Source organism: Vidua chalybeata, chromosome 3, assembly GCF_026979565.1.
Source record: "Vidua chalybeata isolate OUT-0048 chromosome 3, bVidCha1 merged haplotype, whole genome shotgun sequence".
Classification (NCBI taxonomy): domain Eukaryota; kingdom Metazoa; phylum Chordata; class Aves; order Passeriformes; family Viduidae; genus Vidua; species Vidua chalybeata.
The window spans coordinates 102,394,710-102,422,462 of NC_071532.1; the positions used below are offsets into that span (position 1 = coordinate 102,394,710).

Below are 27,753 nucleotides of genomic sequence, written 5' to 3' on the forward strand. Positions count from 1 at the left end.
AGCTTCTCAGTGGGTCTTGCTCCACATTCTCTCTGTTTTAAGATTAGTTACTTGGAGAATCTACAGAGAAATCAATGAAATAAAGACTGCTGAAGCACAACTTTAGTCACAAGAAGTTGTGCTGCAATGGAAAGGAGCAGACTATTTTCCCTTTTCTCATTCTGTCTCATCCCTCTGAGTGCAAGCGGCTTTTTACACAACAAAATAATAAATCACCTCAAGTCTTTGATTCTATGAAAAAGTAATGCAGGAAAAAACTTCTTTCTTTTAACGTTGTTAGGTGAGCTCCTAAACACTTCACCATGAAGATCTGTATGCATGGGTCACTGTGGAGAAAGATGCTTCTCTGAGCAGTTTCCTTGTGTCAGCCTAATGCTCTGGTCAAACTACTGCCTGAATTCAGCTGACAAGAGGTCAGATAGCTTAAACTACCAAGTACCACAGAGAACAGCATTTATTATAAGAGACACATGAGACATCAAAATTTCCTACTTCATTACAAAGAATATCTAATTTCTAGTCTATATATTTATTGACTGCTTTATAAAATACAGTGTCTTATGATCCCCTCATTAATTTTCCATGACATAGCATCTAAAAGATAAAGAAAAAACAGTATTAATTGCTGCATCCCGGGTTGCGTTCAGATTAGAGTTTCATGTTAGTTAGCTGGTTCTGTGTACCCCCATGTTTCCCCCCGTGATGGTTCTCTCCAGGCTGCCTGCCATTGGAGCTTCCCCACGCCACTCCAGTAACCCCCCCCTGTTCATTCCTGAAACTTCCCTGTCAGTTATCCCATCCCCGCGTCCCCATTCGTCCCAGAGCCCCATGTCCACCCCTGTCGCGTCCCCGTTGGTCACCATGGTCCACGTCACCGCCACGGTGCCTGTCCCCATTGGGCGGGAGGGCTTCTGCCCTCCTCAGCCCGACCCCTATAAAATCCCGCATGCCCCCAGGCCCAGCGCCATTTTGTCCACGCAGCCCTAGGGAGCAGCCGCGGTTCTCCATTGCAGCTCCACGTGACAATAAAAGCTCTCCAGCCAACTGCACAAACAGATTGGACATTCCTTCGCCTCTTTGTCTCGCCCCAACGCCAGCCAGAGCGTGGCCAGCCCCACCCCGGTGTGCTGAACGCCGCAGCGCCCGGGCCGCGCAGCAGCCCCGGTCCCGCCGAGAAGCAGCGCCTTAGCCGGGCTCTCCAGAGCTGCCCGGGACCGGGGAAAACAACACAACGCTGCACTTAATCCCTTTCCATCATGTGGAATGAACAAAATTCAAAGCAAATGTAGAAATACAATAAACTTGCCAGCTGACACTCCCGCAATAATTTTTAATGGTAGAGATTTCTTTATCAAATATTAGAGAAGGAAGAGAAGAAGGATGATTATGCTTATTACTGATTATTATTACTGTTATTATTATGATGATGCCCATTAAGTATTTACAGCTAAACTACCATATCCACTTTATGTTATGTAGTTTAAATACAACACACAAGGCAATCAAGGAGCAAATACACTTCATGATTCGGCTTACATATCTTTTGCTATGCTACTCTGGGCTTACTACAAACACATGCCTTCATGCTCAAATTACTCAGACCAGGAAGCAGTCACTTGCAAGCTCTTGGCATCCATCACCCCAGTATGAAGACAAGTATTCATGGAATCTGCTGTTTCATTAAAATCTTCCTCTAAAAAGAAGGGGAAACATAAGCTTTAAATGCTGTAATTAATAACATCCAAACTAAAGATGAGGGCTATGAGTTCCACTGCTATACAATTTGAACATTTAAGGAAAAGAGAGTATAAGAGTGGAAAACAGAACAAAATAATCTCATGTAATCTAACTATGAAGAAGGCAAAAGACAGAACTGTCTGCACCTCAAAACTGTTGAAGAGCTAGTACTGAAAACAAAACTTAACTGGAACTACAGGCAAACTCAGCCTCAGAAATTATGACAAATATCAGTGGATGCAGAACCTTCTCTGAGTACAAAAAACCCAAAAGGAGCAAGAAATTGACCACAACCACAAGGAACCCATTAATAAGATTTTACAAGAAAAAAGGCTTTAAAAGGCACAGGAAGAAATAACCAACATTTAAAAAAAATACACAGAAAACAACACATTTGAATTTTATCTTCATTTCATCTTGATATTTTTGACAGGAAAAGATTTTTTTTTACATTACTTGCTCCCAAAACTCTTGCACTAAGGCACCCCTGATTTTCTACATTAAGTTTTTAATTGAAAAAACTATTGCTTTCAGTCTCAGCACTACTTACCCTAACTTTAACAACAATTTGGGAATAACTATTCAAGGCAAAGGAAAAGGAGCTGATCCAAGCTATCTGAAGATTATTAAAGTATGCAATACTATACTGGAAACAATCTGGCAAAAAAATACATAAATACATTTTAAAATATATAACAGACTACTGAGAAGCCAACAAAGGACATTATTGACAAATGTTAACAAAAGGATTTTTTAATGGATCAGGTATCATACGTAAAATCTAAAGTATAAAATATACTTTAGTGTATTACAATATAAAGTAAGACTATGTTAATGGAAACTTGTGATGACAAAGTCAAGTTAATAATTCAAACAAGAATCCAACAGTCATTCAGGAAGAGAAATCAAGAGTACTGATTTAATAAAAATAAACTTCACTATCATGGAACATAAGAGTATACAGTTAGGAATAAAAACTGGATCTATAATTGGGAGCAGGCAAGAGAGATTCAGTTATAAAAACAGTCAAAGGACCACTACAAATTACAACAAGCAATTTTTATGCATATAGTGAGAGCATAAAAGAAAACTGCAAGCCCCAAATGTCCTGTATAAAACAGTAAGGACTGCTATATGTTAGAAAAGTACTTACCCTGCACACATCAAAGGATAGGAAGGCAGAGGCTGCATCCACTGATATTCACCCATGTTCCAACTTAATCAATGGCCTATCTTTTCACAGTACTCACTGCTATGGAGTTCTACAACTGTTTCCCTTTTCCCTGCCTGGCTGGTCACAGCTTGGCTCATCCAGAGCTGACACAACCAACCCGCTGTCACCAAGCCCACATCACAGGTTTCCTAACAGCCCCTGCTGGCCTGGTATCCACATAAGGTAGGCAGGTACCCCATCTGTCTTGTGGGACATCCACTTTAAACACTCTGGACACAGCTCAGCTATAACCCTGCCTTTCACCCAGCTGGCAAAACAGATGTAAAGCAAAGACATCAGAGCAGACCTATTGCAGGATGAACACAAGATATGGTAAGGAGAGGAAGAAAATACTTGAGGTCTTTAGCTGATATATAGCACACTACATTTAACAGTCACAAAAACAGCAATAAAATTTCAAATTAACACTAACAGTTAATAATAATGAAGGAAGTACAACACTACCTGTTGTACTTAAAGGGAGGTATTTCAGAGGGTGGAAGTCAGAAGCCCAGTCTTCAAGACACAGCAGTGGAGTGCTCTACATTTTTGGGACTATCTGAGGCAGATGTTCCATGTTAGACTGTATGTCTGACGTTGACAACTCCTCTCCTAATACATTTGCAGCCAGTGCATAAGAAGACTATGCCATCCCATCAAACACTGGAGAAGCACTGCCTGACCCACAGAATCACAGAATGGGTAAGGCTGAAGGGACATAACAGGTCATCTGGTCCAACCTCTCTGCTTAAGCAGGGTCATCCCAGAGCACATAGCACAGGATTGTGTCCAGGCAGTTTCTGAATATCTCCAGTAAGGGAGACTCCACAGACTCTCTGGGCAATCAGTTCCAGTTCGTGTTCACCTGCACAGTAAAGATATTCCTCCTCATGTTTGGGTGGAACTTCCTGTACATCAGTTTCTGCCCGCTGCCTCCAGTTTTATTGCTCGGCACCACCAAGAAGAGCCTGGTCCATCCTCTTGACACCCTCCCTTTAGATGTTTATGCAGACTGAGGTCCCCTCTCAGCAGTCTTTTCTCGAAGTTGAACAAGCCCAACTCTGTCAGCCTTCTCCTCATAAGAGATGCTTCAGCCCATTAATCATCTTTCACAGCCCTCCACTGGACCTCCATCTCCCTCTTGTACTGAGGAGCCCAGAACTGCACTGCGGCACCGAGGGCAGCTCTGCCTCCTCTACGGACAGCGAAACCGAAAGCGGGGCAGAAATCCCCTCAAGTCCGCCATTACCTGTTGCTTTTCCCAACACCGAATGACCCGGAAGGCTCCCCCACCCCCTAGCAAAGAGACACGGGTCCCTTGGCGGCTGGAACGCCCGTGCGGCCGCCGCTCCTGCTCGCCGCCGTCAGAGACGGGCGCCCGAGGGAGCGCTCACACCCGGCGGGGCGCCCACGCTGGGCAGCGGGTGACAAACGCCAGCTCCGACCGCTAACTGGCCCCGCAGAGCCACCTGCGACAGAACCGCGGCGCCAGGCCGGGGGCAGCGGGAGGAGCGGGAGGAGCGGGCGGCAGCCGTTGCTCCGCCCTGCGGCTGCCAGGCCGTCCTCCCTCCCTCCCAGCCGTCCAGAGCGCGGCGCGCCCGGACAGCGCCCGCCAGGATCTTAGCCCGGCATGGGTCACCCGTCCCTCGTCTCCCCTCCCTTCGCCCCTCGCCTGCTCCCGCCCCGTTACCTGGGACAGCTCCCGATCCGTGCACGGCGGGGCGGACGGGGCGGGACGGGCCGGAGCGGGCGGAAGAGCCGCCGCCGCGAGTGCGGCGCCTGCGCGCTCCGCGTCCCGCGGGGCCCGTTTCCGTGGGCGCGCCATTGTCGGGTGGAGGGGGGGGCGGAGCGCTCGCCGCTCTGGAGCCGGTCAGAGCGGGCCCGGCGGGGCTCTCACGGGGCCAGGCGTTCCCGTTGGTCCCCGCGGAGGCGGGTCCGCTCCCGGGCCGAGGCTGAGCGGCCCAGGGGAGCTCGGGCACGCCTGTTCCTGTGGGCGCGGTGCGCGGGGAGCGCTGGCGCAGCGGGGCGGGAGTTTCAAACGCTGCGTGCGAGGACCCCGCGCGTCCGGGCGCTTCGCTCGCCGGCAGCGGCTCGGGGTTGTGCTCGTCCCCCGGGAAAGATTCGTAGGCGCTTGAGGAGGAATCTGCAAATGCTGGAGCGCGCCGCTGCTGTCCTTCGGGTGCGCAGGTTTATTGGCAGAGTTGTGCTTGGGTAACGCAGAGAGAGGGGGAGAGTTGTTAAAAACGTCAGGGCTTTCGTGTTTCCTCTGCCGTGTTTTTCCTCTTTTTTTTAAAGGCCTCTGGGTGAGACATAAAATATATGCGTAGATGTCTTTGCAAGTTACCTTGGTCATATGTGAAAGTATCTCTGTATGAATTTAATTTCAGCGTTGAATGGTTTCTGTGGTTATTTTTAAGTAACTGGCATTTCTAGCAGTGTAAAAAAAAAAACCTTAGTAGAGTAGAATGTAGTCTTAAAGCACTACATAAGACATAAAAGTTTTATAGGTTTAGCACATTCTGGCCTAAGGAGACATTGAGAAGGTTTTGTAGGGGGGTAGTTATGTTTGCTGTTAACGATCTTCAGTGATTTCTAAGTATATGAAAATTAATCAAGTTCGGTCTTTCTTCTTTGGAAGTTGCTATCTCTTTAGGGTTGGAGGCTTGTGATGAACGAAGCTCTTAAATAAAATCCGAGTAGACAGATCATTCATGTTAAGAGTAGTTGAGCTATTTGTACACTGAATTCAAATTTAAATATTTTATGAAATACACTCAAAAAACCAAAGACTGCTACCAGTCCTGCAGGCTTTCATAAGTCACCATTAGATATATATTCAATGTGATGTGAAAAACTTAAGTCCTAAATTTAATAAAGCTATGCTTTATTAAATTAGAAAAGTCAGCCTTTTTTTTTTTTAGTTTTCAGTTTTTATGCTTTTTTATTATTACTTGTAATCTGACCAGATGTAGGGTGTTTGTACTGTATTTGTCTTTCCCATTAATTAAGTACTATGTGACACTCCATAACAATGTTTAGAAACTAACAGTTGTTTTTTAAGAAATTGTATTGATGCAGACTCGCAGAAACCAAATTACAACACCAAAAAGACATCTCCCTTCTTTGTTAGGTGCTGTCTCACTGAAGATGAATTATTGTGTTTGTCTTTTGGGAAGGTTTGGATATTTCCCCTGTGCATCAGAGAAACTGATTATCCTGGACTTCAAGAAATTGTACTATGTAGTTGTATGCTTGAATTGTATTTTTAACTAATTTTTATGTGCTTGACACAGCGATACTCTGTCTGCATACACCTAAAATGAGGTTGAGTCATTGTAGTAGTTAAAGAAATGGATTAGAGACCTAAATTCTGTTGAAAGTAAATCATAACATGAGAACTTGGTTTAAAAACAACCTGGAATTGAATAGCTGCCTTGCTTTGAAACAGAATTAGAGTATAAAAGAATGCACCCTCCAAAGGCAGGCTTGGTGTTCTGACAGACTCTGGTGTTAAATGTGAGAGACCACACAGTGGCTTAGCTCCTCACATGTCTTAAGCAGATCTCAGAGCACTGGTAGGTCATCTAGTCTGATTTATCCAAAAGAGCATTTTAATTTATCTGAGTGTACAGTAGTGTTAAAAGCAGAAAGAAATACAAAACATTCCATATTTTATTTGATTTTTATATTCTAATATTGGGAGAGAAGAGAACATAAATAAGCATGAGACAAACTTAGTACCATAAGGCAGTGCAGGAATAAATTGGTATTGTGAGGGTGGAAAGCAGAGTATGTGCTAGAGGCCTTGTATAAAACTGGCAAGGTGTGAAAACCAGAAGAATAATGAAAACAGAAGAAAATGAGTGTGGTAATGGGGTACCATGGAGAGTGAAGATGTATAACTAAAGTTACATAAGACAAAGAGATTACCTCCTAGTGGGTGTATGTTTTCAACTGGCATGCATAGTGCTAGTCACACATACCAAAATTGACACAGTGAAACACACACTGGTGTGTTTCTGCAGTCACAGTGTTAGAATTGCCGGGACATTGGTTTGGAAGGGAAATTCAGAGGTTACCATGTTGCACTGAGAGCTTACTAACAAGTTGGCCCAATCCTGTTTAAGAGCTCTGTGATTGCCTGAAGTAGTAAGTTTGGACTCTGTGCCCTAAGTGAGAAGTTCAGAAAAGTAACAATTTTTTTATGAATGTGGATATCCTGGCCAAGAAAGAGGTGCACCATCCTGAGCCAGATGTGCATCTTGAACAGAGCTATTCCCCAGATATCCAGGGCCAGAATAAAGTAATGCCTCGTTCTTAATACTACACTGGAGTTCTCCTCCCAGATTTCACTGCCAATCACTGCTGATTCCCTCTGCTCAGAGAGGCTTCCATCAGCACTGGATTAAAAGTAGAACAGTATGGCAGCTGGATGTTAAGAATGTCTGCAACCTGTGAGCAGCCACAGCAGCAATACCATCTTTTTTTTCCTGAACTCCAACTTGAATTTCCCAAGCCAGAATCTCTGGATGTTGACCCCTCTTGTATCGTCTTGGAATGCAAGGAAAGTTTAAATTCTGTTGTCATTGTAAATATTCCTCAAATAGCTTTAAGCTACTTCTATTTTAGCAGAAAATTTTAATGTGAATCCTACCTCAAATCAGGAAGTAATTTCCTTAAGAATTCTGTGGTTTGTTTTTTAATAAAACTTGGATTGTGTTTATGTAAGGGATTTGGAAATGAATAATTTTTTCATTGTTTATTTTTTCTTTTCCTTAACTGAGTTTGGTTTTATTTATGTTCAGCTTATTAATAATACAACTGTTCTGTCCAAAGAAGGTATTTGGTTTATTTATAATAAACCATCTGTGAACTAGAGTCACTACGTTAGAAGACTTGGTTGCAAGTGTTCTTGCCTCATAAAAGTAGAACTTACAGTGACAAATATATTTATCTTCTGAACCTCACAGTCATAATGCTTCACTTCATGTCATATGCTGAAACTGTTTTATTTTGTTTGGTCTTCACAGTTAAAATCTGCCTTCTGATAACAAGGAAGTGAAAACAATGGGAGTGACTTACCTGTGGCAAATCCTTGAGCCTGTGAGACAACCTGTCAACATGAGTAATCTCAGAGGGAAAACACTTGCTGTTGATTTAAGTTTGTGGGTTTGTGAAGCACAGACTGTTAAAAAGATGGTTGGAGTAGTTACCAAGCCACATCTCAGGTATCCATATCGATCATTCGAGCCAAATGTCTCGGAGTTGTGTAATTTAAGAATGTTACTTATTCAATAGACTTCTAAGAGTAGCTCTGAAATTCATATGACTGGTGTTTTGATTCAGTTATCACTTATGCTACATATGTAAACAATTTGAAGTTAGTTCTAAGTAGACCCTCATGTTGAATTAATTATGTTTAAATCATTCTTCAGGCATTTGGACAAACTTGAGGAACATGTATATATTTTTAATTTAAATGACTTACCTAAGGAATGAGCATTTCTCAGTATCTATAATTTCAAAGCACTGTTCTCTGCAAACAGAGTGTAGAATACTGAGTTACTAGATGGTGTTATACACTCCTGTGACTTCTGTTGAGTTCTGCATGATATGAAATATCAGCATGATACAAAATCTCAGCATTTTCTGAGAATAATGTCTTAAAATGTTTTATGCTTACAAACCCAAATGGATAATTAACTATAAAACTGGCAGCATTACCAAAGTCATTACGTCAGTCTGGTAGGATGTCCTGTGTGCAGTGGAAAGGAAGCATCAGTCCAGACCTCCAAAGCAAGACAAAGGGTTGAACAGATTTCTACCAAAAAAATGTTTTCAGACAGTTGAAAATTATTTTTTTTAATCATTTGTATTTTTTAGTAACTTATTATATGAATTGATTTTTTACATCATTTGTGAAAATAGAACTGACCTCAAAAGACCAGCTTACTGTTTATTGCTAGTAGTAACTGTACAAAATTAAATCTAGTGTAATGGTCTCTTCATGTCTATCAAAGAGATATAAGTGTTTGATCTACTCCTTTTGTTAATTTTCCTATTGTAGTCCAAATATTTATTACTGCAGCCTTGTAAAACTCCACCCCTCAGTGGTGCTGGTTTGCATATGAAATAAATTGGCATGGTAATGGTATCTAAAAGTCTGTCCAATACTACAGCATTCAGTCACTTGAAATCTACCTATATTGATAGATTTGGGGTTAATATTTGATATAAAAGAAACAATGTAAATATGTGTTTGCAGGCAGATTTTGGATATTGAATATATTTTTATTAAGCCCTATAAGTTTGCTTACATCTTTACACCCAAAAAAGATCTTTTCTGTCCTTATATGGTATTTTCTTGGGAATTTTGTAAAGCTGCTACAATTTCATAGTATGACAATTTCAGCCAAAGGCAGGAATATAGATCAGAGGTTTGTTTAGCTTGGGGGTGAGAGAATCACTAGAGGTAAAGACAATGCTAGGATTTTTCCAGTGGTAGGGTCAGGAAAATATAAGGGATATAAGGAAAGGTCTGAAGAAATCAGTCTTACAAGTACTTCGCTTTATTGCAGAAACCTATTTTTTCGGTTCTCATTCTTTACATCAATGGGAATTAAACTAGTGTTTGTCATGGAGGGAGAGGCCCCCAGGCTGAAAGCAGACACCATGAGCAAGAGGAATGAGATGCGCTATGGGCCTTCAAAGAAAGCTGGAACTGTAAGAACAGGGAGATCTTTATTTAAAGCCATGTTAAAAGAGGTGAGTAACTGAGTTAAAGTATTTTTAATGTGATAGAAAGAAATCTTAAACAGATTAAATACAGGAACTTGAAATAATTGATAGCTTTTGCTACAACCCACTCCTGAAGGCCAAGTAGCTGAGGTTCTTGTTAAGAGATTCCTTTGGGGCACATTAGGGTGGAATGACACTGAATGACTGGTGTGTACATCTTTTACACTTGAGCCAGTGTAAAGGAGGAAATTGGCAAGATAAAAAAAGCATTATCCCACCTCACAGGATCTGGTTATTGTTGGCCTCACCCAGCTCAAAAGACAGCTTGTTGCTAAACAAAGGCTGTTTTTTTGTTGGCATCCTCCAATGGTGGGTGTGTACCTCCTGTATCTTACTGGATCAGAGGTTTCACCAAAACACACCCAAAAATTCTCCTCTTTGGCTGGGGGTGCAAACCTGGCCTCAGCAAAGCTCCTGCTGCTTTTTTAAATGGCCAGTTGTTTGAGTCATTAACCCCTAACACTTCAGTGTCTCACAGCTTTATACACAACAAATGTAAACAATGTTTTGAGGTTTGAAGTCAGGCCTTACAGCATCTCTTAAGTGTTACAGAAGAGAAACAGTGTCAGAAAAATTTTCTCATATGTTCCTGTGCATATTGTGCTGTTTTGATTGACAACCATAATTGAGGATTAATTCCAAAATTTAGCTTTGCTGTTCTTTTATGGTGTATCTATACTTCTTCATATCCTCCCACCCCCATTAACCATTTTTGTCTATTCAAAATTTTATGAAGCAGAGTTTATGGGCACTCAGGGCTTCTCTAGACTGTACCAATTCATCTTTTATTCTAAAATTCTAAAATAAAATATTTTCTCTGAAATTTGTAAGTATATATTGATGTGTCTTGTACAGTGGTCCAGTCTTGGTAGGATGACAGCATTGTACTTTTCCGCTTGATATTCTTGGAGTTTGGCACCTGTTGGAAGATGTCTGTTCTGGCTCAGCATTACTGCTTGAGTAAACAGCATTGCTTCTCAAAGATAAATACTCCTTTGTTACTACTCTTCTGAACACATCCTAGATATCTATTTAAAGTATAAAGATTTTTGTGAAGGAGTAGCCATTAATCATGCTGTGTTCAAGTCCTGTAATTAATACTTAGCTCTTCGTGGGTATCTACTGTGCGCTGTTACAGGAAATTATTTTTTGCTGAAGTAGTGCTTTCATTGATGAGGTGTTATATAGGCAGAACAACAGTAGCAGTTTTTGAATGCACTTATGTCTGAGAAAATGCATGCTAATAAGTGAATTTAATAGCTCAGCATTCAACCTCTTCCCTTTTGTGTTCCTTCTTCTAGTGTCTTGAACTGCTGGAGTGTTTAGGTGTCCCTTGGGTTCAAGCGGCTGGAGAAGCAGAGGCAATGTGTGCTTACCTAAATGCAAAAGGCCTTGTTGATGGCTGCATTACCAATGATGGAGATGTTTTCTTGTATGGAGCTCAAACAGTTTATAGGAACTTTGCTATGAATGCTAAGGTAATGTACCTCACCCTGTGTTCCCACTCTTTCTATAGACTCTTTACAGAAATGTAAATAGAAAGAAGGGACTTGAAAAAATACTTATATGTTATTAAACTTACCTTGTAGTAGTTAGATTTGTTTGAAATAGTATGTTTAAGATGGGAACATTTTATTTGATTCACTGGTAATTCTTGTATTGGCTGTGAGAGGAAAACTACTGAGAACAGGTTAATATTGCCTGTGTTTGTAGTACCCTGTGGTGTCTCATATAAAGCTAAATAGCAATTTTTTTTTTCCCATTTCCTCCTTTATTGTGGAGAAGTTGAGTGAAGTAATTGCTTCCTATAAATTTTCCCCTTAGGTCATACAGGAGTGATCAGTCTTCTGGGGCTAGTAAGTGTTCACATACTTGTGTCTTACAGGTTCATTTTATTATGAATAAACTTGCAATTAATGCTGTTCTTCCCAATTGAATATTGAATAGTGTAGGGATTGTACATCTTTATCACAATCAATTTTTGTGATCATTCATAAAACCAAATAATTTATGGCCTTAAACTGAAGTGTTCATTTGTTAAGAATACAATTTTTCAGAAATGGTGAAAGGCTACCCCAAATTTCTGTAATTTATAATGTTCATCTGAAAGTCTTGTTGAAAAAATACATTGGAGATATGAAAAAATCAATAGAAGAAAAGAAGTGCACTACAAATAAATAACTCTAAAAAATAATTAGGGTTGATGGAAGGTTGTTCGCTTTGGTGACACCATGTTTGAGTTCTTCCTTGACCTGGTTCTTTCATTCAGCTTCCTTGTCATTTATCACCAACAGTGAAGGCAAGCTCAATCTTTCAGGTGTACTTAGGTACATATATAGGTCAGAATAAAAATTAATTTGTGAGTGTGCAGGGGGCACACTGTCAGGGGCAGCTGTTCTAGCAAAATGGATCACTTTGTTGGCACGTGGAGGGATTTTTTTGTCATGATTAAGAAAGAAGGCAGGCAGTGGCCTATGTTTTAATTCATGTTAATCTTGATTCCATTTTGTATTTGAGTCCCTTTACCTTTCAAATATTCCTTTAGCTTATGCCTAATAAGTTAGGTAACATTTTTATTCTTTTTCTTTTATTTTACTTAAGTAGTACATTGAAATGTTTACATGCATTTTAAAAACTTCGCTTCCTGAAATGACTTGGCACAACCACTAGGATTTGATAATGTTAGTTTTGCCACACTTTTTTTCTACAGGTAGTAAACAATAAAAACACCTAGAGTCACAGAATATACTGACTTGAAGTGACCCATCAGGGTCATTGAGTCCAGCTCCTGGCCCTGCACAGGACATCCCAAGAGTCACCATGTACCTGAGAGCCTTGTCCAGACACTTTTTGAAGTCTGTTAGGTGTATCTTGGTGCTGTAACCACTTCCCTGGGGAGCCTGTTCCAGTGCCCAACCACCCTTTGGGTGAAACACATTTTCCTGATACTCAACCCTAAACCTCCCCTGACACAACTTCATGCTGCTTCCTCGAGTCCTGTCATTGGTCACCAGAGTGAAAAGATCAGAGATCAGTATCTACCCCTCTCCTTTCCCTTGTGAGGACGTTGAAGGGTGCAGTGAGGTCTATCCTCAGTCTCCTCCAGGCTGAACAGACCAAATGACTTCAGCCACTCCTCATACAGCTTCCCCTCAAGGCCCTTCACCATCTTTGTTACCTCCTTTGGATGCTCTCTAATGACTTAATGAATTTTTAATATTGTGGCACCCAAAACTGCCCCCAGCACTGGAGGTGAGGCTGCCCCAGTGCAGAGCAGAGCAGGACAATCCCCTCCCTTGCCTGGCTGGTGATGCTGGGCCTGATGCCCCCAGGACAGGGATGGCCCTCCTGGCTGCCAGGGCACTGCTGGCTCATGTTCAACTTGCCATCAGCCAGGACCCCCAAGTCCCTTTCTGCAGCACTGCTCTCCAGCCTCTCATTGCCCAATCTGTGCACACAGCCAGGGTTACCCCGTGCCAGGTGCAGAATCCAGCACTTCCCCTTGTGAAACGTCATATGGTTGGTAACTCATCTCTCTAGTTCGTCTCTCTGCCCTTCAGGGAGCCAACAACTCCTCCCAATTTAGTGTTGTTGGTAAACTTACTTAGTATTCCTTCCAGTCCTGAAATTGAATTAACCCTTTTGGTATCAAGTTCAGGATAATAATGAAGATGTTGAGAAGTGGGTTGAGGATAGAAGCCCTGTGGAACTCCTCTAGTGAGAGGTTGCCAGCTTGATTTAACCCTACCCGCTGTGACTCTTTGTGCCTGACCTGTGAGCCAGTTGCTCACCTGTTGTGTAACATGGTTATCCAGCTGTGTGCTGGACCTCTTGGATTATTTTAGTTTCTTTCAACAGTTGATGCCCATACTGGAAGTTCCAGAACTGTAGTTGTTCATGTGGTAGCCATGCATTACATTATAAATTTTAATGGCAATATTTTTTTTTTTTTTTCTATTAGACCCCTCTTATGGGGTAGACCCCTTTTCTGTGGGTGTGGGGGAATAGGGGTGAGTAAGCAATCCCAATTGAACATGACTCAGGGCAGTTCCTTCCCTGTAACAGAAATAATATGTAATGAATTTCTCTTGCAGGATCCACATCTTGACAGTTACACAATGTCCTCTATTAAAGAGAAACTCGGTTGTGACAGAGAGTCTTTGATTGGGCTAGCAGTTCTTCTGGGCTGTGATTATCTTCCAAGGGTAAGCAATATAATTATTTTTATTTGGTACTTACACTGTCTTGAAAAACAGCAAAGTGTATCAAGGGAGAATGTACATGCTGGGAAAGCTTATGCAATGCATGATTACTGAGATCCAGTAGAAGATGTGTAGGAGGAAGTCACTGTAAATTCTGTTTGTAAAAGGTTAAAGATATTCAGAATGGTTCATGAGCATCAGTCTTTCTGTTGCATCCTGGGGTTTGGGTTTAGATTAGGGGTTTTTAATTTATGTTAGATAGGTCAAATTCTGTAATCCCGCGCGCACCCCCCGTGTTTCCCCTCCCTGCAGTTGTTCGCTCCTAGCTGCGTGCTATTGGAGCTTACCCCAATCACTCAGGCAGACACTCCCCATCCTTGCCAGAGAGTTCCCTGCCAATCTCCCCGATGCCGCATCCCCACTATCCCAGGGACCCAGGAACCGCGCGCCCGGGACATGGAGCCGTGTCCGGGAACCCGCAGCAGAAAACCCCAGCAGCACATGGAAGCTACACCACAGCTGGGCTCCCAAGAGCTGCGTGCGGCCGGGGAGAACAAAAGCAAACGCTGCACTTTCTAAGACTGTTTTGTGTTGTTCCAAACCTTTTCTATAATGGAGGTGAAGGCAAAAGTTTAGATGCTGATTACATTGAGCCAAGGTGTGAGAACTCGATAGTTTATGAGGATGCTTCGTTAACAAGTCACATACAAGTGCATCCCTGGCAGAGGAGCTGTGCAAAATAAGAAAAAATGGATTTGTCTGTGCTCTTTGGAAGACTTAGTAGTGGTGGTTTTGAGCTGTAGTTATTAGTAAAGGCAGTTCTGGATACAGTTTGGATGTATTCCTGTTCCATTGTTTGTAAATATATAATTTATGAAGAATTAGAAGTGATTTGGAAGTTTACATAATTAATTGAGAGGAATCTGTCATTACTACTTCTTTATTTTTTTCTTTCCTGTAAACTCTTGGGGTTTTTTTTTTTGAGACTTTGAACAGAAGCTGTTGTAATGGCTATTTGAAAGGGAAAAGAAGAGGGATGAAACTTGATTTCCATACAGTTCATCATGTAGTGACTTCAGGCAATGAATGCTCCCATTCAGGCTTGCAGGAGATATCTAGTTATTCTTAAATAATTATATCCCAGATAAAACTGTCCTTTAAACAATTGATACTGCTGGAAAAACAAACATTTCATTATTTTGGTCTTGGGTTTTGTTTTCTGTTTTTTTTTTTTTTTTAATTTTGCTTCTGTTATAGGAATCTGTAAATAGTTTGTTACTACTGTAAAGAGAAAGAGTAAAAAAAAAAAAAACAGTGGATAATCAGTGGATATTGTACCAAAGTAGTTCCTGGAATGCCAAGTTCTTACATAGTGTTAAAATGTCACAATTATATGATGCCAGATAGATCCTTTGAGTTATTGCAGCTCAGCAAAGTAGATGAAGACAGAAACTTGTAAAGAAAGTTGAATTATGGGAGTGCATTGGGAATGGAGATTGGCAGTACAGATAAATGAGAATACCATGGTATAATTGCACTTATTTTGTTGAAAATACATCAAAATAATGCTTTCCTTGCAGAAGCTGAATATCTGACTTTACTTGAATGTCTGACTGTAGTCCAATGGGAACTTGGTTTGAAATGTAGATTTATTTTATATGGTTGTATGTATTCAGTTGTGCCATTACAACTGAATAAATATAGATTTATTTGTAATGATGCTGCGGAAAGTACATTCAATGCAATCTTCTTAATCAGGTGTATTGATTCTTGGCAAAATAGAGTGAAGATGTAAAGAACTGGAAAGCAATATGTGTGTGTTTTAAATCGTAGTGTGATACAGTAGTTTGGATCAGAAGGGACTTCTGAAGTTCACTTAGTCCAACCGCCCTGCAGTGAGGGACATCTTCAATTTAACCAGGTCACTCAGAGCCTCATTCCAACCTGACCTTGAATATTTCTAGAATGGAGCATCTATCACCTCCCTGGGCAACCTGTGCCAGTGTTTTGCTACTTCATTGTAACTTCTCTATTCTGAATCAAACTTTTTAGTTTATTATTGCTTTCTGCTTCCTTCTTTGCCTTGTTTTATCTCAGGTGCTGTTTAGCATAAGAACAGCTTGTGTGTTACACTGGCACTACAGCTGTAATCTGTCACCTTCTCTTGGCCCTTAAACCTGGTCAAAAATATTTTTCTCAATTTATTCTCAACATCTGGAATAACTTTTTGTCATTATGCTATGTAATAAAGATGTTTTTGTGAGAATATGAATATTTTGTTTGTAATTAAATAATATTCATATTTTTCTATAGGGAGTTCCAGGAGTTGGGAAGGAACAAGCTTTAAAGTTAATTGAGACTCTGCAAGGTCAAAACTTATTGCAAAGGTAAAATGGAAATTTATGTAAGTGCTTTTTTATTCAAAGACTTAATAGTATGTACTTCAGCTCCAAGACAATGTTTGTAATTGCTTTAAGTTAGGGAGGATATTACCACATTCCTTACCTTGTGTTTGCTAAAGGAATTGGGTGTTTTGCTAGGCAAGTCTCTTACTTGTTTTAAACATTAGCTGGCTCCTAACTCTTGAGCTGGCAGGTATAAGTTGATATATTGGAGTGAAAGTTGTAGGGACTGATGAGACTTGCTGATTTTTAGTTGGGTTGTGGATTAGGAGTTGAGATACCAAGTGCTTTCTGTGTTTGTTATCATAATGTGTTTGTCAATGCTAGAAATCTGACATGATGTACTGTAAAAGAACCCTGTTTCATAAGTTGGAAAACTGTTTCTTGGATAAATGCTTAACAAAGAAGTATATAAAAGATATATAGAAGTATAAAGAAATTATTTTTCAATGGTTTAAGTGTGAAAGCTAAAAATATTTCTTGATCCTTTTAATATCATCCTTTTAGGTTTGAGCAGTGGAAGGAACAATTTCAGTATGATGATAATCCACATTTGGTTGTTAAAAGGGTAATTCACTGTTCAGAGTGCCATCATCCAGGTCAGTGTGAAAAGTGCTGAGCTGTACTTTTAGCCTAATTGTTTACTTTTTAGTATGGGGTGATGGGTTTTGTTTTATTGGATTATGGGTTTTTTTCTACTAGCGTTAAAAACGCTTTTCAGCTTCAATCTTCATGTTTTCAATATTGTGTATATGTACCCTTATATAAACACTTCTAAGGCTTGGGACTAATTTTCTTCAAATGTGAAACTAATTGACAGCAGATGGAATGTTATCATAATGCTGTTGTGGGATCCCAGATATTTGCCTTCTTAACATGATCAGTAAAAACAGCATGTTATACTCTATACTGCCTGGCAACTATTTCTTTAGTTGCTTGAACTGGTCCTGCATCAAGAGGACTGAATCTCATCATTGATGAAGTATGTGGCAGTGTTTTTTTAAGAAGAAATTAATCCCAACCACCCTGATTTTGGTACCATCTTTGATCAGTGAACTCATTCAAATCCATCACTTGGTGAAGGAAAAGCCTGATTCAAATATATTACTTATATGTGTTTTCCAGGTTATCACACATTACTTCTATAGTTTTTTGATAATAAGTTTCCAGCTTAAAATCTGAATTTGTTGAGGGAAAAGTCTTCAGAAAAACAGAAGCCTACATGTCTTTTTCAGTTTTTACTATAGATTCATAAATGCAACTAAAGCACTCACATCTGCTTACATCTGCCATTCACATCACATTCATACGTGTTCTAAGCTTTGTATTTGCAATATTGCCTTTATAGGTTTGGAGATTTTGGGAACCCCTTTTCTCCTCACTTTGTGTGTCTGTTGCTACAGGATCTTACAAGGAACATGAGCACAATGGATGTAAATTCTGTGAAAGCGTGAGGTACTGCAAACCCCGTGACTCCAAACACTGCTGCCCCTGTGCATGGCATCGGTGGGAGCGAGTGAAACAAGCACACGCAGTGGAGGACAGTATCAGAAAGTAGGAATGGCCTGAAAATTTAACTGCTTTTCCCTGCATTCATATGCAGGGTGAGCATTTAGATGCTGCGTTTTTTCCCATTTGTCCTCAGTTCCTAACGCATTTGTTTTTGCCTCCAGAAAAGCCATGAGTTGTGAGGGCTTTCCATTTTCTGAGGTAACAAACAAGCCTACTTAATATCAATTGTTTTAATCAGTTAGTATAAATTTCAGCTTTTTGTCCTCTCTTAAACTGCTTCTTTTATGTTTTATCTCAAGGTTATCCAAGAGTTTCTTGTAAACAAGAATAAATTGATCAACATAAAGGAATGTCAAAGGCCAAATTTATTGTCCTTTCAGGTATGTAACAAAATTTTGAATATTCAGCTTTGTAAGCTTTTATTTATTACTAAGGAAGGCATTTGTGATAATTATGATCTTTGTTGGTAATTTTGTTTGAAATAAGAATTAAAGAACATCTTAATATACCTCACTGTTTTGAAAGCCTAAAATTGAAGACTTTGGAAAAAATCAGTTGCTATAAATAGGTAGATAGAAAAGTGGAAGGAAGAGAAAGCTCACTTGCCATTGTTTTGTTTTTCATTGTCCAATATTGCTAGATGGGGGTGAGAGTGTTAATATATGCACATTAGCATTGTTTTCTAGGAAGGCTTTTTATGTGTTTTTTATTGGTAAAATCAGATCTCTTACAATGTTTCATTTTTTGGGTTTGATGACAGTGTAAGAATTACAGATAGTAGAGTAGATCACAGTTAAACAATGGCTTTAAAGTGGCTTTAATGAAAATCCATGTTCATTGTCTCACATGTGAAATCTGTAACTTTCACAGCTCCTGGTAGAGCTGATGTGAACCTGACAAGGTGTTTAACAACTGCCTTATCCCTGCTGCTGCCACCACACAACTGTTCCCTTGGCTTGTCACTGACAGCTGATGGCTGTTCACTCCCTTGGCAGTGAGGTGTTGTTGGGCATTACACTAATGTATAAATGCACTCTAGATATTTTAAGTATTTAGCCCAGTGTCCCAACTACATAACTATCTAACAGAAGAAAAAATGTTTTAAAGTTTGGGATTTTTTTTATACAAACAGCTGTTTGCTTCAGAGAAGATGGAATGGACCAAACATTATGCTTGTAAGAAGCTGTTAGCACTTTTGACACGTTATGATATGATCCAGAGAAAATCTGGATACATTGACTCAAAACAACTGCAGGCAATACGGTAATGTAGCTTGATTCCTTGAACTTAATATGTTTACTTCTGCTGGCAGATAAAAACCACAAGGCTTTTCAGAAAAAAAGGAAATATGTTTTTCTTCTATCTTTGTTTCAAGCTTTGTACTTGTTTTGAATAGAGGTAAAAATTCAGATCAGTGCACCAATTCTACTACTGCTGCACAAAGTAATACATAGAGCAGTTTCATTATTAATGGCAGTGCTTGTGTTCTATGGTTGCTTTTTGTTCCTTTTCCTTGGACCTGCCTTGGTCCTCTGCTCAGGTTCTTAGCAGACATTTAGTTGAATTCTGTGTCTCAAAGTAAGAGTTCAGGCTTAGAAATTGGCATTTGCAAATTCAGTCATAGTCTCTGATTGCTTATCAGACCTACCAGCTGTCATTGTATTATGTGTCAACTACTTTTCATTCAGGACTGCTACATTTAGGAATGTAAAACTGTCCAAGTATACTGTTATTAAAAATGGACATGCAAGGAAGAAAAAGCAAGATAAGCATTAATAAGTAATAAGTAATAAGTAATTACTTTCTCCCAGAATAATTTCCCACCATCCAGATTTCTGTTACTTAGGAATTTACTGAGTCAGAATTTTCTTATTTTATGAACCTTCAATGTAATTTTTTTTAATGATCTAATCTTTTCTTAAACTTAAGTCAGCTTCTAGAATCTACAGTGTCTGTTGGCAAATCTGAACTTCACTTTGTGAAGGGAATTGTGACTTATTATAACTTTATCTGATGGTTTTGTTTCCCAAATGAAACCCAAATTCTCCCTGCCTCCCTAATTGTTTTATTGGAAGAAGGTAATTTTTCCATGCTAGTCAAGGTTTTTAGACATTAGTTTTGGGGCACAGGAGGACAGTCAATAGCAGTGTGATAGTATCACTTCTGGGTCGATGTGTCATATCTTGAATTAGTACTTATAGAGATGCTGATCTATTCAGTGTTATCTTTCAAAAGATTGGGGAGACTGGTTGGAGAATACTTTTTAAATAGATTGGCAAGATAAATTACCAGCATTTACCTTAATGAATGAATTCATTAACATTCTCTGTTTATAGCACTTTCTGATGTTTCAGGAGTTTAAAAGAGACATGGTGCATGTTCTGGAAGATTTCTTTTGTTAACAAGTGTTTAAAAATGCAGTAATGGTTCAGCAGGATCAGCATGATCCTACTCTTCATGCATAGGAAGCTACTAACTGGGGTGTAGATAGTCTTTTTAGAAAAATCTCAGTGACTGACTGTCCCTGCTCAGTTCAAGTTGTGTCCTCATGGTCTCATGCAAAAGATATAAATGACCCTATCTGGTCATTCAGAAAATTACTGTGCAGGGCAACAGCCTTCTCTGGCATTAGTATCTTAAAATCATAGAATCATTTAGTTTGGAGAAGTCCAACCATTAACCTGACACTGACAAGTCCACCACTAAACCGTGTCCCTCAGTTCTACATCTACACATCTTTTAAATTAAATATCGCCAGAGATGGTGGCTCAACCACTTCTCTGGGCAGTTTGTTCCAATGCTTGACAACCCTTTCCATGAAGAAATTATTTCTAATGTCCAGTCTAGTCCTCCCCTGGTACAGCCTGAGGCCCTTTCCCTTTCCATCACTTGTTACCTGGGAGAAGAGACTGAGCCCCACCTGGCTGTAACCTCCTTCCAGGCTGTTTGCAGAGGGCCATGAGGTCCTCCCTGAACTAAACAACCACAGCTTCCTCAACTGCTCCTTTCACACTTGTGCTCCAGCTCCTTCATCAGCTCCACTGCCCTTGTCTGGACGTGCTCCAGCACATCCAGTACCACCGCTTGTGGTGAGGGGCCCAGAAATAGACACAGGATTTGAGGTGTGGCCTCACCAGTGCTGAGTGCAGGTGGAAAATCACTGCCCTGGTCCTGCTGGCCACTCTATTGCTGATCCAGGTCAGGATGCCACTGGCCTTCTTGACCACCTGGGCACACTGTGGCTCGTGTTCAGCTGCTGTTGACCACACGTCCAGATCCTTTTGATCTTGGCCACTTCCCAGCTACTCCTTCCCAGCCTGTAACACTGCAGAGGCTGCTGTGACCCAAGGGCAGGACTTGGCCTTGTTAAACCTCATACAATTGGCCTCAGCATCAGTCCAGCCTGTCCAGACCCCTCTGCAGAGCCTTCCTGCCCTCCAGCAGGTCAACACTCCTGCCCAACTTGGTGTTGTCTGTGAACTGACTGTGAGTGCACTTGATCCCCTCCTCCAGGTCACTGATAAAGACATTAAACAGGACTGGCCCCAGTAGTGAGCCCTGGGGAGCCCCATCAGTGACTGACCTCCAGCTGGATTTAACTCCACTCACCACGCCCTCTGGGCTTGACCATCCAAACCATTTTTAACCCAGTGCACCTATCCCAGCCATGAGCAGCCAGTTTCCCCAGGAGAAAGCTGTGGAAAATGGCATCAAAGGTTTTACTGAAGTCTAAGGCAGACAATATCCACAGCTTTTCCCTCATCCCCTTGAGTGGGTCACCCTGTCAAAGAAGGAGATCAGGTTGGTCAAGCAGGACCTGCCTTTTGGGCAGGTCAGCTGAAGATACCAAACTGATGTTTGTAGGAGATTGCATTATATTTGTCTCTTACAGAAGAGCTTTTTTTTATTTTGTGTGAATGCTCTTCTGAGTGTCAAATAAAAATGTTTTGGTGGTCAAATATATACTCCAAATTTTACTGTAGACAGAGTAGTGTATTTTTTAAAAGATGTAGTAATTTCAATTTTATGAGAAGTTTTTTTTTTCTCTGAATAATTTCAAATTAGAATATAGAAATATTTTTAAATTTAAGTCTAAATTTAAGTCATTTAATGGACTTCCTCTTCTTACAGGATTGTTAAGACACGTGTTAAAAATGGAATTCCTTGTTTTGAAATTGAATGGCAAAAACCAGGTGGGTCTGGTTTCTATGTACATTATGGAACAAAGCAGTCATAGAAAAAGATAAAATCAAGCTTTAAAGAGGGCAAGAGTTTGGCAACACTCTGAGACCATGGAATGTGGGCAAGCTTGGAGACTGTTCTGTGGAAGTAACAGGAAATGTGCATCAAATTTTACATACCCTGAAAGAAAAAGCAACACTTTAAAGAAAACAAATTTACCTAGAAAGCAAGGGACTCAGTCTTCAGCTACTTTTTCTGGTACTTGTAAATAAGACCTGAACTGTATATTTCATACCTTATTTCACTAGGTACCTGAAGCTGTCACTGTTTACTAGCTAGAAAATTTTGTGTTGCCAGACTCCTCCCTGTAGTGTGTCCATTTGTGCCAGGAGACTGGCAGGAAGAAAAAGACTTTACTTGTAGATAAATCTCAAATATCATACTATTGAATTTTTTATACCTTCTTTGTATTCAAGTCTTTGCTGTTTGGTTTTCCATTCCATACTTCGACATTCATATCAAAAGTACCTTCATTATTTTTTCAGAACATTATGTTGATCCAGAAGATGAGCCTGTGGAGTTGTTTGTAGTCACAGTAGAAGAAGAGTCTTTGTTTCAGGCTGCTTATCCTGATGTTGTTGCCCTCTATCAAGTGCAAAAGTCAGACATTCTTCAGAAGAAACAGAAAAGTAAGTCCAGAAGCTTCTTTCTTATGAATTTATGTGTCTTGCCGGAATGCAAAATAGCAAAAACCATTTCTCCCGCTTTTGAACAATATAATGCCAAAGCAAGATGAGGTCATGATACCTCACAGGGACTGTGCTTTAATCTTACTATTCTGTACTTTTGCACTAAGAAATATGAACTGTGATTTATATGTCATTCAAAGTGCACTCTTTATTATTTTTCTTTTCAGAAAAGAAAGACAGATTAGAAGAAAAGGAATTACCAAATTCTTATGATGAAATTACCAGTCTTCTGTCTCAAATTAATTTAAAGTCTACACACAGAATTCTTCCTGTGCAACACTCCGTGTCAGATACAAAAGCTCCCCCAGAAGGTCAGACACAGCAGAGAAGTACTGGATCAAAAGATGTAGCATTACCTTCAGCTACCTGCGTAACAACAGTTCATGTGTCAGCATCAGCAGCTGCTCTTGCTGATTCATCTGTGTCCTCAGAATGCACTAAGTATTCAGGGATATCATCCTCTTCCTTTGTACCAGCTGGTCTGCAACTGAGCAGTACTGATGGGAAAGGAGCGTCCTACAGCACTTCACCAGCCCATGGAGGTGATGACTGTGATCCAGCAGCTGACTTAACCACATGCATAAAATACTCACAACCACTAAATCATGAAACAGTAAGAAATAGCTCAGAGTATTCTGATGTTAAACAGTCTGATATGCATTTTGATAGTGAAGATGATTTGTTCTCAAATAATGCTGTGGGACAGCTTCAGGAGTGGTGTTTAAGTGAGCGAATACTTAAGAAGGCTCCCATTCCATCACAGCCTTTGTCTGAAGATGCAGTGCAACTGGAATCTTTGAATTGTTTTAAACAAACAAAAGAAACATTGAATCCTGGTAGAAATCATGTCTCTTCCTCATGTCAGTTAAATAACCTTGTGCAGAAAAATAAAAATGTTCTATCAGAAAACTCTGCGAGTGAATCCAGCTTGCATATCTATCAAGATGCGTACAAAAAAGCTGACATCCTGGCTGAAATGGTGCAAAAACACCCTTATAGAAGTGGTTCAGCATCTCTAGCTTTCAGTGGGCAAACAACAGAGACACTTCATCCTGGGTGTGAAATGCTTCCAGTGTCTCAGAAGCCAGCAGATGCAACTGGCTGTCACATTAAAGAAGCTTGTATTGAAACTACTTGGAAGGCTTCTTTTAAAAAGAGTGTCTGTCAGAACAGATGCTCTTCTAGTGAAGACAGTGATGATGGGCACGTGGATAAAATCCTGGTTTATGAGCAGCAGAAAAGGCAACTGAACCCTGGCCAATTTAAAAAATGTTTTACAAAGAAAAAGAGTAGCACTATTTCTAGCAAAAGGACAAACAGTGACTCAGCCCTTACAATTAAAGGGAAGAAGAAAATGACCAATTTAAAGAAAGCTGTTAACAGTTTCTCAGTGCAAGTAGCTCCAAAATCATCCTCTGTAGAAGTTAGTTGTTCCCAAAGTGTAGAGCAACCAATTGAAAGATTGGGTTCTAATCCCACACAGCAAGAGAAAAGTGCAGATCTGAATTACGCATGGGCAGACAGTCCCCTTCCCCTGTCTGAAAGACTGAAACGAAGAATCAAATAAATTAGGTTCTCCATAAAATAGATTATGATAGCAATTAATTATCAGTTAACTTCCATTCATGAAGAGTTCTTTCTCAAAGTTTCTGCAGTATGCTCTATCAATCTTACACGGACTCAGTTTTAATGAATAGGAAGTTCTGGCACTGGAGCTGAAGCTTGAAACTAAAATGATAACAAAAGTACCAAACAGTTGATTGTAGGCAAGTACCAGTCATTCTGCATGTGTTTACATTCTGAACTTGATACATAAGCATCAGGATAAAATGTACAAGGATGAGGGAGATTTATTTAAGAAAAAGGGTTTTTTTCCCAATCAATTGTGCAGATTTTGTGTGCAGCTATTAGTCTTGCTTACAAAAACACTTACTAGAACAGCACCTAGTCAAAGTGATGCAGCGTTTTTAAACTGAAATTCTCCATTCTCCCCCACTAATTTAATTTTGCAAGTTTTGAAATGGGGTTTGAAATCCTGTTTCTGGTTGTGTTGACAATCTCTGAAAGACCAGATAGAGACACACAGCAGATGTACCTTGCAGGGTAGCTAAATTTATATCTGCCATGACCCATAATAAGCTGTTCTTTGGGGTTGTGCCTCTTCCAAAGAGTGGAATAAACCATGTAAGGATACTCTGGTGTTGTAGCTGTCATATCTAATATTTAAGGAAATTTGATGACTGATTTAATTAAATTTAATTAGGGCATTTTCCTTAAAGAAAGTTGAAATCCCATCTAAAATTCACTTCATAATAGAATGAAAGTTAAATTACAGAAAATCTAATTATCATATTGTGGGTTCTTTGAATAATATAATGTTTGAGGTTTTTTAAAAAGGGAAACTTGAGTGCAATTACAATTTGCTTTGAAGTGCTCTTCTTACCTCTTTATTGCAGAAGCAATCTCTGTTCATACACCAAAAAAAATTGTCCTCAACAGTTGCCTGTTGAAAGAATGCCTCCTTGGCTGTATTAGGTGTTTGTAACTTTTTCTGTGCACCAGCCAGAAGGAAGACAATTCTTGCCAAGACATATTGTTAACAAGAGAAATTTAGAGTATCTGTGCCTTAGTGAAAATGTCAGTTCTTCATCATGGTCAAGGACCAAGTTTGGAAGCTGAATTCCAGATGTGTTTAAGGAAGATGTAGGTAGCCTATAGCTAATGCAGTCTGTAATTAAACAAAATGGTAATTTTGTTTACTCTGTAGGAAGATGGAAGCATTTTATTTATAATTCATTATTCAAATGAGAGATGTATTCTGGAAATGAAAAAAAAATCAAAAATATTGAAAACTTATTTTCAGTTTTGAAGATGGTCTTTGTCTTCTGGAGCCTCTTAAGCACCCAGCTAATGTGAGAAGGTATCTGGAAGAATAATGTTGTGAAGGAGAATAAGAGTCACCTGGGAATTTTAAAGGGAGAGATTCATAGCATGACAGAATGGTTTGGGTTGGAGGGGACCTTAAAAACATCTAGTTCCAACCCCTGTGTGCTATGGGCAGGGAACCATTCCTTATGCAGTGGTCAGTAATGGAGAGATCTGAGTGGGCTTTATTTTGTGGAAAAATGTTGGTTTTGGTTATGTATGACTTTTTTTTTTCCTTGATGATGATTTTGATTACTGAAAGTTGAAATCAAGTGTTTAAATTTTCATTAATAAAAATGGCAACATCATGTGAACACACTTACTTTTGTTCCCTCCCAGAGTATGGGAATGTGCTCTTTAGTTGGGTGGATCATTCAATTTCACCTACAATGTGTGGATTTCTGTGATTTAGAGCTTTCTTTAGAATTGGGGGCCAGAGTGGGTTTGGAGGGAATTCCTTTGTTTTCCAAATCTGTTTGAGATGGCTCCTTTAATGGATGAGTAGGTGAAAATACTGTCAGAATTTTGTGAATGATGAAAAGTCAGAAATGAGATATATTAAGAACTGCAGAGGTAAAAATACTATGTTGCTGATTTTTCCCGCTAATTAATTTGGTTTCACAAGTACAGTTCAAGCATGAAAAGCAGAAAATTCTAATTCTCCATTTTTTTCATACATAATGCATCTAAATTTTATGCCAATTTTCTGCCACTACCTTAGAAGCAGCAATAGATGTGGGAAAAAAAAAACAAAAAACTGTGAAATGCTCCCTCTATTTAAGCCGTAGCTGCTTATTGCAGTAAATAAAAACATTTATCATTGAGGGTGACTGCTTGAATTAAACTTGTGATTCATTACAGAAGGGTAATTACAGTTTTTAAATTGTTTTGGTTTCTCGTCTTTATGTAATTTACTCAATCTAAAGATTAGGGATATTTTTTCTTTGGAGCTTTTTACTGTCCTGACTGCTTTGCAACCTCTCACACTTGTGAGAATGATGTTTAAGTAAATTGAGGGGGTCTAACATAACTTTCTTCTGCAGAGAATGTTTCTCTAGGATTATGTTAAACTGCCTGTAAGAATAAATCAGTTGATGCATCAGCCTCATGAGCCTGAATAGATTTTCATTTATCATCTGTCCTGATATGTCTGAATAGGCTCTACCAGGGTGCTTCATACAATGTAATAAAAATGTAGCTGCTATGGAAGTGGGGCAAGTAAGGGGCTCATGGTTCTTAAAGTCATTTTCTGTAAGGTTTTCTGTCCCAGCCCGAGTACTTTACCTGATCTGTCACTCTTACTGGCATCCCTCTATCTTGAATGATGCTCACAGAGATATAGAGCAGAGTCATAGGTTCTGTCTTAGCAAGGTAAATATTATTTCCACTTATAAACAGTATTAAACATTAAATGCAGCTCATTTGTTCAGCATAGCTTGACAAAGGGAAACATGTACTTCACATTCCTTAGGATTGTAACTCACTTTTTCAGGTCCACAGTCAACAAGAAAGGAAAATAAATGCTGTTCACATGGAATGTATACATAGAGTGCTAGAAAAAATATAATTTAAAAGATCACCTTTCAATGTCTCTGTATCCCATTGTCATCTTTCCATTGGTAGAGATTACTGAAATACTTGTCCACATGTGAACCTGCCTAACAAACACAAAAATTTGATTAACGTAATAAATCTATTGTTAGTTAACCAAGAAATTTCCTAATTTGAGAAGAGATTTATTTAACTTTGAGACCTGCACAGCCTTTGCTCTGTGCTCTTGTGTCAAGGGAGATGCTTGGAAATGGAGTGGTGAAAGAGACTAATGGCAGCTGTTACTTGAGACAAGATAGTCTTTTCATGTCTAAAAAGGTGTCAGGCCCTGCCATATTATAAGGGCAGATAAAAGGAAACTGCAGTTAGAATATTACTGGGAGTTGTTGTAAACCCAAGTGCTACTGACGAAACCGTAAACTCGGCGCTAGATTTAGCGCTTTTTCCTTCAGGAAACAAAACACTTTAACTGTTTCAAGAAA

General features: G+C 39.7%; 2 protein-coding genes across 9 annotated transcripts in view; one reads left to right on the forward strand and one right to left on the reverse strand.

Annotated features, from left to right (window-relative positions):
• Positions 1 to 4,741, reverse strand: part of SMC6 (structural maintenance of chromosomes 6) — a 39,993-nt gene extending 35,252 nt beyond the window's left edge. For 2 of the 8 annotated variants that reach the window (XM_053937313.1, XM_053937318.1), the window contains exons 1-2: positions 3,416 to 4,173; positions 1,580 to 1,693 (exon numbers count right to left, since the gene is read on the reverse strand). The gene's annotated coding sequence lies outside the window, so the exon portion shown is untranslated. Of the gene's footprint in view, positions 1 to 1,579; positions 1,694 to 2,287; positions 2,382 to 3,415; positions 4,175 to 4,199; positions 4,344 to 4,640 lie in introns of those variants that run through there. The other 6 variants (XM_053937315.1, XM_053937319.1, XM_053937314.1 and 3 more) reach the window with 6 other exon arrangements.
• Positions 4,742 to 4,813: 72 nt separating this feature from the next.
• GEN1 (GEN1 Holliday junction 5' flap endonuclease) lies at positions 4,814 to 26,811 on the forward strand. The gene is made up of 14 exons (XM_053937322.1): positions 4,814 to 5,129; positions 7,981 to 8,178; positions 9,529 to 9,715; positions 11,050 to 11,226; positions 13,843 to 13,953; positions 16,264 to 16,337; positions 16,860 to 16,951; positions 17,756 to 17,906; positions 18,026 to 18,062; positions 18,164 to 18,244; positions 18,997 to 19,127; positions 21,996 to 22,057; positions 22,592 to 22,735; positions 22,963 to 26,811. Exons 2-14 carry the CDS (start codon positions 8,018 to 8,020, stop codon positions 24,360 to 24,362), a joined length of 2,808 nt encoding a protein of 935 aa, XP_053793297.1. The 5' UTR covers positions 4,814 to 5,129; positions 7,981 to 8,017; the 3' UTR covers positions 24,363 to 26,811.
• Positions 26,812 to 27,753: the final 942 nt, after the last annotated feature.